Below are 10,479 nucleotides of genomic sequence, written 5' to 3'. Positions count from 1 at the left end.
TGTTCCCGTTCCATCCACTTTTCTTTCAAAAGTCACAAGTTCACAGGCTCTCAGGAGATCTGACTAGAGAGGAATGCAGCCGCCATAGAACTGCTTTTTATAAGCAGGTGTACATTCCACAGTACAATGGATTGACTCTGGCCCTTCCATCACAATGAGAAGTATGCACACCACCCCAAACAATTTATACTTGGCTTCAATGCTCCCTTAAACCTTGACCTCTCAGAAAAGGCAGAGAGGTAGCAAAACAGAGGGGCAGTCATGCTTTTAAAACAGGAGGCAGAGGTAGTGCTCCAGCAGTGGTGTTACACAGCAAATAAGCAAGTTAGAGCAGGGGTGGACAAACAAGGGAACTGTGTTCCATTTCACAGCTTGAGGCAAAATGGGAAGTGTCTCCCTGCCCGGCTGCCTCTGCCAGTGGTGAAGTGGTACAGACATTGGCACCAATTTCTGTTGAGATCTCACTGGAAATCAGCACTGATGTCAGTTCTGCTTCTCCCCCAGTGGCGGAGGTGGCAGGGTGCCAGTGAGGGTGCTGCCTTGGGGCGTCCGCCACCTGAGATAGTGGTGTCACCCTGGCAAGTGGGTTGGTCTGGGCCAGAAAGTAGTTTGGAATCTGCTGGTAGATCGCAAGGTGATTTGCAGTAGATCAGAAAGTGTTTGACGACACACACACACCTCAGTAGTTTCACAATAGCAACCAAAATACCTTCCAAATAAAGCTTGGAGAGTGGAATTGTGTATGACAGGATCTTCAGGCCAGTTTGGGCTGTAAAAATATGCTCCTCGGCTGAACATCCTTGTTCCACAGAGTGCAGAAGCCTGTCAATCATAATGTTCTAGTAAAACCACCAAGCAGAACCTGACATCTGCTCAGGGATAGGAACATGAAGCAAGATATGCATTTCTTACTATGATATCTTTCGGTCAGATGCCATATAAGAAGGGCAAGGAAAGGATGCTGAAATCCAACCAGCGGTAAACAGGAGAGAAAGGAGAACGACCATTCTGCCAAACTGTACTAAAATGAGCAAAAAAGCACAGCAGCAGCATGCAGCAAGTGCATTACGCTTCCTTTTGCTACTGCTGTGTGGTTTGCAAAAATGCTATTGAATTAGGGGGAGCCAATAATATCAACCTCCTAAGAGTCCAAACATTTTTGGGGTAGCAACTAGACCACAAGGGCAAGCAGCTAGACCACTAGTTGAATCTGCAAGAACACAGTATAGAATTAAAACATCTCCCCTTTCTTCTTCATACCCAGCCTCAAGTTCCCCTTCCTTCCCTTTACCCAGCAGTCAGGTAGCTAAGCCAGAGTCCATGTCAACAATTAAACATGTCATGTGCTCAAATATTGTTCTAAAAATCTCATGAACAAAAGAGCCCATCTCCTTCCGGGTCCTTCTTGGACTTTATATTATTCTTTCCCAAACACCTTAATAGCTGGTTGATGTAACTGCTGCTGCTGCTTGCCCTTGTGGACTCATTTCCCCAGGGCATTAGTGCTATTTAAATTCCACTACACTTTTCACAGCAAGACTTAACAAGTTTCTAGCAGATTAAAATTCATCAAGATGGTATTTTGTACTCTGAGCCAATCCAAAGAATTCATGGCATCTTTATATCTAGCCAATGGTCAGGGATTATGGAAGCTGTAGTCCAAAACATCTAGAGGGCACTAGGATGGGGCAGGCTCGTTTATCCTAGCAAGGATACTTGCAATTTGCTAGCAGACAGTGATGCAAGTTCTTAGCTGCTATATGCGGCTCCAGTAGCTTTGTCCCACCCCACCACTGAATGGAAAAAAAGTTTAAAAATCATTATACTACTATGGTCACTTTTAAAATGTTAAGGAAAAAAACACACTCAGGAATGTGTCTTGAAAGAAATATTGTGCCAATCTTTTGCCATGTTCTACACAAGACTATTTCTTGAAACCTGCTGCTGTTGTACCATGGATGACCCACCTGCGGCAGCTGCTGCTAATCTGAGAAAAGGAATGGAGCACTGTGAGCCTGATAGAAATGATGTGCGGTTGCTGTGAGAAAAACAGGTGGTGGTCCTCCAACAGGGCTTTCTGGTCCCAGCACAATACATTCTGAGTAAGGAGTCCTTCAAGAGTGAGGCACTGTGGGTGAAGTTGCCCTGGAGACCATCTATGCCGCTGCAACTTAGGCAGGATGGTGGCAAATCCTGCTCAAAGTTTAATGGTCTCTGACTGGCTCATCGATAAACCAAAAGTGGAACAATAATGGAAAAGATCAAAAGGAGGCTTTTAAGTATTCCTGGATGGGTCAATGTTTAGAACAGGTATTTCGGTTATGTTTAGGAGCGTCAAAAGAGATGACATACTAAAAGAAATATTTGCTAAAACACCCTTAGGGACATGTTGTACAAAACGCAAATGCATCTGTTTGCAATCCTAATGTAAGTTCAAAGGTTAATCATTTCCCATTGTGTCATTTGCTAGAAAAAGTGAAGCCACAAACAAAGAACTGTTTCCTGGTTCCCTATAAGTGGTTCACACACATTAGTCACATGGTTGTGTACTCACCCCCCCCCCAATTCTTTTAACACTAGATAAATTGACACAAAGAGCCCTAATCATATTGCAGATGATCAGAATCCCCGTTTCCAGACTTGCACTTCAATGCTGGACAGAGTAACTTGGAATATGAACTGCCTTAACATAATAAAACTAACTAGGCCACAATCTCACTGATATGAGATAAACCCCTCTGAGCTTAGTGGGCCTTTGCTTCCAAATAAAAACACAAAAGCTATATGCAGGTGGCTCTGCGCAGCTGCAGAACCCATGGATGGAAGTGCACAGAGAACATTAATTTAGATGTCCTTCAAAGTTGATTTATTAATTAAAATCAAATCACCACAACATATTCCATTTCTTTATTTATTTGACAAGCAGCAGTATCATGTTCTTTTTACATTTTAATGTAGATACAATTATTATGTTATCTGCCATATTACAATATTTAGTCTGTTTTAACTTTGTCTTTTAAGATACATTAAAAAACATCAACTGCAAACGTGGGGGGCATGGAGGGGGTGGAAGGGGGGAAGCATGGTATCCAACCAAAATTTCCACATTTCAGCAATACTTTACTCATTCTCGTTTAGTAAAGTTTTAAGAAATGTCATAATGACATGAGCTTGGAATATCTATAGGCTTTTCATTTCTTTTCGTTGACGCTCATGACGTGGCACTGGTGATGTTGTAAACAGCAGAAAAAACAGGGGCTGCCAAAGTGACCAATTATGGAGGCACAACAGGCCTGCTTTTCCCCCCCCACAGGACACACCAAGCAGTGACAGCAATGATCTCCGTACAACCATACCTGCAGGATATTAACCTCATGCTACGTAGCTGTACTCATCTGCTGAGGACTGGCTCCGCTCAATGTATTGTTTGTCAATCAGAACTTCAATACATTTCTTAATCATGCTGATACTTGGATTAAACCTAGCTCTTGATTGGCTAATGACCTGAAAGAGAGAGAGACGCTTTATTTAACATACACCTAATTCAAATGAGTTATAAAGCTTCAAAACCAAACCAATGTCACCTTCTGCACATCATTCTAAAAGGGCATACATTCATTTCCCCCCCCCCTGAACTGTGGGACGGTTGACATAATATTGTTTTTCCTCCTTGTGAACAGTCTTGAGCTTTCCACAGAGTATACAGTCGTACCTTAGTTCTTGAACGCCTTGTGATTCGAACATTTTGGCTCCCAAACGCTGCAAACCCAGAAGTAAGTGTTCTGGTTTGCAAAACTTTTTTTGGAAGCCAAACGTCCAACGCGGCTTCTGATTGAGTGCAGGAAGCTCCTGCAGCCAATTGGAAGCCGTGCCTTGGTTTTCAAACATTTTTGGAAGTTGAATGGACTTCCAGAACGAATTCCGTTCGAAAAATCAAGGTGCAACTGTACTTCATGTGGAGAAATGCAGGTGTAAACCTGCTGGTAAAAATGAATACTGCTACAGCTATTTCATAATCAGCACTGCTGGTAAAATGACTTTTGTGACAACAGAAATTATTGCTGTCAGTTGCTGTTCTGTGTACCACTCAGTTTACAGCACTTCTCTAGGCAACCTCTCCCTGAAAGCCCAAGCATCTTTTGGGTGCATTATGACACCTCTATGTTGTTTAATTTGCATCTGCTTGGGGATACCTAACAAGGCATTTTGTGCCCTACGTTTTGTATTTAAAGTTGACAGTTCTAACACCAGAGTTCCAATGTATATTTAGCATTAGGGGCTTCCAACCTGGCCAAAACCAGCAATAACCAAACCACTGTCCTTAACAAGATCTCCTACTACATTCTACAAATTTCCACCAGAACAGAATACGTTACATGTTTTCATCAAGTCCATAACACTGGTCGGCACATGCCCTTACCTCCTGAATAAGAGCATTGTGTCGCAGCAGCTTCCGCGCTTTCATGATACGAACTATAGCAGCTTGAAGGTACATTTTTCTATCTTCATCTACAGCGCTTCTGGTTTGCTCCATTTCCTGCAACACACACACGTATTAACTGATTTATATACCAAGAGACTGATTCAATAGTCTTAACAAGGTATAATTCAGGGGGTTAGCTGTGAAGTTTGCACCAGGAATGCAGTCGTGGAATTGTATGTTCAGGCAGTGCATTGCACTGTGCTTATAGCTAACACTATGGTTTCTGACCTGTGTGTCATCTGGCTGAAGGTGTTTGTGCTGCTTATAGTGTGGGTTATTGCCTGATCGCTGGCTGAGTGAATGCAGTGGGGGTCCCAGGGTCTGCCTTGCTATAACAAGCTTGACACCAAAAGGGTTTGCCACTTTTGAGTCACATGTCAGGGAGAGACAGGGACAGGGGAGCCCCATACTGTCAGTCAGGATATAGAAGGCACTGTGTGAAACAGGCCTGTGACCCTCAGCTAGGGTGAGAGCCAGGTGGAGGGGAAGTCTGGCTTTGTGGAAGTTGTGAGTGAGAGACAGGGGGGAGAGAGTGGCTAGGGGATTTAACATCAACTTCTGGCTGTGTGGGATGCATATAGTACTGGTCCTGAGCTTGCTATTCTGTACTCCAGTCTCCAATCTGCATATGGTGTGAATGGTGACGTGTTAATGCTTCTGGATGGGAAAGATGCTGTCTCAGTTTCAGTGGTGTTGGGCAAGGGAAGGCACATTTTGAGCAGGGGTGGGGACTGACCACCATCAGGGACAGAGGCCTAGGGGTTTGGTCTCCAATCCTTATTTCAGCCGTCTCACTCCATCAGAAGTTACTGGTAGCATATCCACTGTCTCCTCTGGTCCGGTGGTGCTGTTGCTGAATGCTAGATTGGTCCATAATAAAACCATGCTCATGCACAACCTGACTGTGCATAACTAGGGGATCAAGGTGGGGGTGTTGCTATTGTCCATAAGAGCAACATCTCCTTGGCCAGGAAGCCTCTTGATCTTGGGATGGGCTCAGAGGGTCTGCATCTGGTATTGGGCCAGAAAGACAGGGATGCTGCTGGTCTACTAAAAATCCCTGATCAGGCTTGCTAAAGTAGTCTCTGAGGAGGACCCTAAAATGATAATCTTGGGTGATTTCCATATCCATATCCACATGGAGGCTGCTGTCAGGCCAGCTAGAGACTTCATGACATCCATGACAACCATGGGTCTCTCTCAGACGGCCATTGGTCCAACACACCAGGCAGGGCACTTCCTTGTCATGGTCAGACCCGTCAGTATCTGGTTAAGTTTGGGTGGACACTGGCAATTCTCCCCTGTAAGAATGGTGGGCCTGTTCAGATGGCCTGCCCTCAGAGGCGTGATGGAGCTGGAGCAGTTCCTTCAAGGCATTCTAGACCAGGGTTTTCCAAACTTCCCAGCATCCCTGATCACTGGCCCTGCTAGTTAGGGATGGTGGCAGTTATTGTCCAATAACAGCTAGAGACCCAAGTTTGGGAAACTCTGTTCTAGACTATGGACCAGGCCGGAGAAGACTGGACCACAAGTGGCTAGTCTCACTCTGAAGCCAACCAAACACTGGCAAGAATTCACAATCATGCTTGCCATGTGGAAGTGTGGACTGTGAATAAAGCTCTTTTTGCAGTTTGCATTATGTCCTCTAGTAGCCAGCCAGCTGAGTAATTATGGAAGGTCCAGAAGTTACTGATTCCCAGCTATCGGCCAGTTGCAATATCTGGTTTTTGGAGAAGGTGGTGGATCAATTGGATCAGTGAAGTAATAAGACTAATTTGATAAAGTTTTGTTTATTATGCAACTGAGATTCAAGAAATATTAATTCTTAGCTTATCTAGTTATCTGCCATGACACATGGTTGAAAGGAATGAAATTCCTAGTTCAAATGTTTTATTTTTCAAGCTGTAATCACTGTGAACAAGTTGGAATGACTAATGCTGTTAGCTGTAAAGGACTGATGAGACTTAGAGCAATTCGGTAAATTGGAAATTCCCAATTTAATCCACACTTCTCAATTTGAAGCCCAGTTTGCACTGGATCTCCTAGAAAATGCCTTGCTGTCTATACTAGCAACCTCATTGCAATGATCTTGCTTGCCTCCCATTAACTCTTTCTACTTCTAACACCAAAAAGTTAGCAGTTTTAAAAATAGGTTTCAGTTTTATACTATTCATGCAATTTAAGCTCGTTCATATCAAAGAAGTTAATACTTGCCTGTGGTGTATCTTTTTGCATTGATGTAGTGATTTTAAATTTTGTCCGTTTACTGCTGAAGTTCATATTTAATGAAAAAGTAGACTCTGCTTCTACATCTTCCTGCAATGAGAAAAGCATGTGTATTTCACACACAAATGATGCCAAACACATTAACAGCTTGTCTGTTTCCCCAAGAACAGTGAACAGCTTGCATGAAAAATATCTAGAGTTACATATGGCTTACATCTTCGCTGTTGAAATATAAACATATTGCTATTTTTTTTCTTCAATTTGGCAGTTCTGAATTATTTAACTTCCCTATGGAGCAGTTTGGCAACTCAAGGCACTCAAGATAATGCATTTTACATATATGATTGTTTTTAAAACGAGCCCAGTGTAATTGTTCCACTACGCTGAACACAAAAATGCCTAATGTTGTTAACAAGATTGAAATATAGCAAGAACAATTACTGGAAAATAATTAGAACATGTTTTAGTCTATCAATCCTGTGACATTCCTGGGGAAAGTTAGAAAGTGCACTTCCTAGTCCTCTTAAATTAAATTACAAAAAGGCACTGAGGAAAAATGGACCATTTCTTACAGATAATCTCATTTCAGCCTATGGGGATAGATATAGCTTTAAGAACATGAGTTTGTTGCACTGCTCAAGGATTAGGTTTGTAATAACTGTCTACTGCCTTGTCTAGGAGACCCTCAGGAATGTTCTGGGTAAGCTGTACTTCAGGATGTTCTTTTTGCTAACTATGGAAACTCAAGTCCCCTCAGATGCACAGGAAACAGGCACACACAGCACTCCAAGCTTCAGTACTTTAGGTGGGGCCCAGTAAGATTTTTGTCCATTTTGAGGAGTAAAATTTCAAGTCATTTTTACCAACTGTTTCTGAAAGAACACTGAGTTTCAAAAGCAGTTTGCAAAGCGGCATGGGGGCTGGTACTTGAGAGTTGACATGGGTGGCGCTGTGGTCTAAACCACTAAGCCTCTTGGGCTTGCCGATCGGAAGGTTGGGAGTTTGAAGGCATATCAGTGCCAGGAGATAGGTACTGCTGTGGCAGGAAGGTAAATGGCATTTCCATGCGCTCTGGCACTTGTCACCGTGTCCCGTTGCACCAGAAGCAGTTTAGTCATGCTGGCCACATGACCCAGAAAGCTATCTGCGGACAAACACCGGCTCTCTCAGCCTGGAAAAATGAGATGAGCGCCGCACCCCATAGTCCCCTTTGATGGGACTTAATCGTCCAGGGATCCTTTACCTTTACCTTACTTGAGAGGCATGAAGTTCAAGGTTTTTAGACAGGTGTAACTTGCATTGTTCTCATGGACAGTGTGTTAGAATTCCTGCTCCACAATTGCAGTTTTGGGATTGTTGTCTTTCACATGACGTGGTATGTTTTGATTCCATGAAGTGGGAAGTGATGGAGACAGGATATTTGTGTTACTGTGTTCCATGAAGTGGGACTATTGTCCTTTGTTCTTTCTCTTTGCTGTCTGATGCTAGAGAGAGACGGAGCCATGTTGCAGTGCTCCATGTGTATTTATACATAAATAAAGTAGATTAGCCAAAATGCTGAAGTCTGTTACGCAAGCTGCCAAGACTCTGTGGATCCCTAAGTGTGCCGATGTCTGTTGGCATCGGTCGCTGTGATGTTCGGGCAGAAGAAAGCTTTTGAAGCTCCCAAACAAAAGACCAGGAGGGAGAGAACATGCCTGTCGGGCATGTGTCCCTGCCAGGGTCCTACTCAAGTGTAGGACAAGTTCCTGACACAGTGTTCCAAAACCACATAAAAATGTGGCCAATCTGAAATTCTATAAGCAAAAGATGAGGAACCTGTGGCTCTCCAGATGTTGATGGACTCCAACTCCCATCACCCCCAGCTAGAATGGTCAAAGGTCAGAGATGATGGGAGCTGCAGTTCATCAACATCTGGGGAAGCACAGGTTGCCCTCCATTGCTATACAAGCTGTGGGCGATAGTGACAGAAGGCTATGCTTCATCTCTCCCATAAAACAAACACAAAACACTTGCAAATGTCCAGTAAGCGGAGACAGAAGCAAATACATTCTATGTCCCTTTGGTGACGTACCTTCTCAGAGTCATGGTTGATCATTTTGACATCAAGTAACGACTTGATTGTTTTTGTCAATTCCTTCTCGTTCATCTGCGTACTGTCTTGAAGTTCTCTATAACTGACAGTTTCACTGTTGTTGAAGGCAAGCAGCACTGCCATTTGGTATGTTGTAACCATGGCTACATATGGTTTGCACAAATAATTCATTTTAACTTCACCTGCAAATCAACAATGCATTTCATGAACAGGTTTAGCTCACATTACAAATTTTAAAAATGGCACTCTCCTTCAGTGTGGGGGCAGGCATGGAGAAGCCCAAGGCCTGGTGGTTGACCGAACCAAGCATGCAGAGAAGAAATGAGCTAAGGGTTTTACTAACTGGCCCTCTCAGTGAAAGAAATGACTCAAATAAAGCATGTTTCTGTACACAGCTGGGATACTGAGGTATATAAAAATTATGCACAGTGTGAGAAAGTGAGACATTTTTCTCCTTCTCTCATAATACTAGGCCCCAATATGGCTGAATGTTGGAAGATTCAGGTCAGACAAAAGAACAAACGTCTTCACACAGCGCATAGTTAAACAATGGAATTTACTCTCACAAGCAGCAGCGCTGGCCACCTATTTGACAAATTCATGGAAATTAAGGTTATCAGTGGCTACTGGCCATGATGGCTATTTACTACCTATACTGCCAGAGGCAATGTGCCTCTGAATACCAGCTGGTGGGAAAGGTAAATGGGCAAAATATTGTGGAGTTGAGGTTGTGTTTGCTAACTTCCCATGGGCATCTAGTTGGTCACTGTAAGAACATGAATGCTAGACTGAATGAGCTGCCAGTCTGATTCAGTGGGGCTATTCTTATATTCTTTCATTTAGTGTAGTCATATCCACATCCATTACCCCCCAATCCTGTCTCCCGGTGTCTGCATTAATTTGTTCCTTGTACACACACCTCCATAATGCCCTTCTGTCCCAGCTTTCTAGGTCTTGCTAACAAGGACCTTAAACTGTTCCAGCTCAAAGCACTGTTGAAGAATCAAACTATGCCGAGTTGCCTGTATAATCAAACTGAATCTTATGCTAACATTTTACCTTTTTCAACCTATTCTAATAACTGGGTGTTTTCCAAAAGGCTGTCTCGAAATACAACTCATTTCTGGAGAACACTCTGTTAATATCGCAAAGATACAATCTGTAAAGCTATAAATCCTACAGGCAAGCTTCAAAGGAGATGAAATTAAGATACCTATTAGTGCTAAATCAGCACAACCATATTAACAATGTCAACGAAAGTAATTTTAAGAGGGTTTTTAAAAATTTACTAATCTTCCAAAGGATTTATGGGTTCCAATAATAAAAAACTAGCATTAGCATATTAGAAGTTTCCAGAAGGTAAAAAGCATGCACATTTATTTTTTACCTGTGCAGAGATAATGAAGCCAGGTGAGTTTCCTCCCACTGAAATGCTGACTGTAAAATAATTCAAACTGTAAAACAAAATCATTCTTTGGGTCAAATATTTTAAGAGATTAAGTCCTCAGCCAAATACCTCAAGACAAAGAATTCTGGTTAGTGCAGAGCTTAGAATAATAATACAATGAACCTTCTTCAAATGTCAGCTATAATGCAACATAAGCTTGTAAACTCATGAAGCAAAAACATCCAATCACAAAGAAAGTGCAAACACAGAATCATGGAATTGTGAAGT

General features: G+C 42.7%; 1 protein-coding gene across 16 annotated transcripts in view; it reads right to left on the bottom strand.

The window, feature by feature from the left end:
* Window positions 1-2,892: 2,892 nt before the first annotated feature.
* The window catches only part of CUL2 (cullin 2), a 51,403-nt gene continuing 43,816 nt past the window's right edge, over window positions 2,893-10,479 (bottom strand). For all 16 annotated transcript variants that reach the window (XM_083466847.1, XM_083466851.1, XM_083466854.1 and 13 more), the window contains 5 exons: window positions 10,192-10,258; window positions 8,784-8,986; window positions 6,698-6,799; window positions 4,421-4,537; window positions 2,893-3,504 (listed from right to left, as the gene is read on the bottom strand). In XM_083466847.1, coding sequence (XP_083322973.1) covers window positions 3,373-3,504; window positions 4,421-4,537; window positions 6,698-6,799; window positions 8,784-8,986; window positions 10,192-10,258 — 621 coding nt within the window. In that variant the 3' untranslated portion in view covers window positions 2,893-3,372. The remainder of the gene's footprint in view (window positions 3,505-4,420; window positions 4,538-6,697; window positions 6,800-8,783; window positions 8,987-10,191; window positions 10,259-10,479) is intronic.

Source organism: Podarcis liolepis (genome assembly GCF_965112155.1).
Source record: "Podarcis liolepis genome assembly, chromosome: 12".
Classification (NCBI taxonomy): Eukaryota; Metazoa; Chordata; class Lepidosauria; order Squamata; family Lacertidae; genus Podarcis; species Podarcis liolepis.
This window is presented reverse-complemented; position numbering and strand designations above follow the sequence as displayed.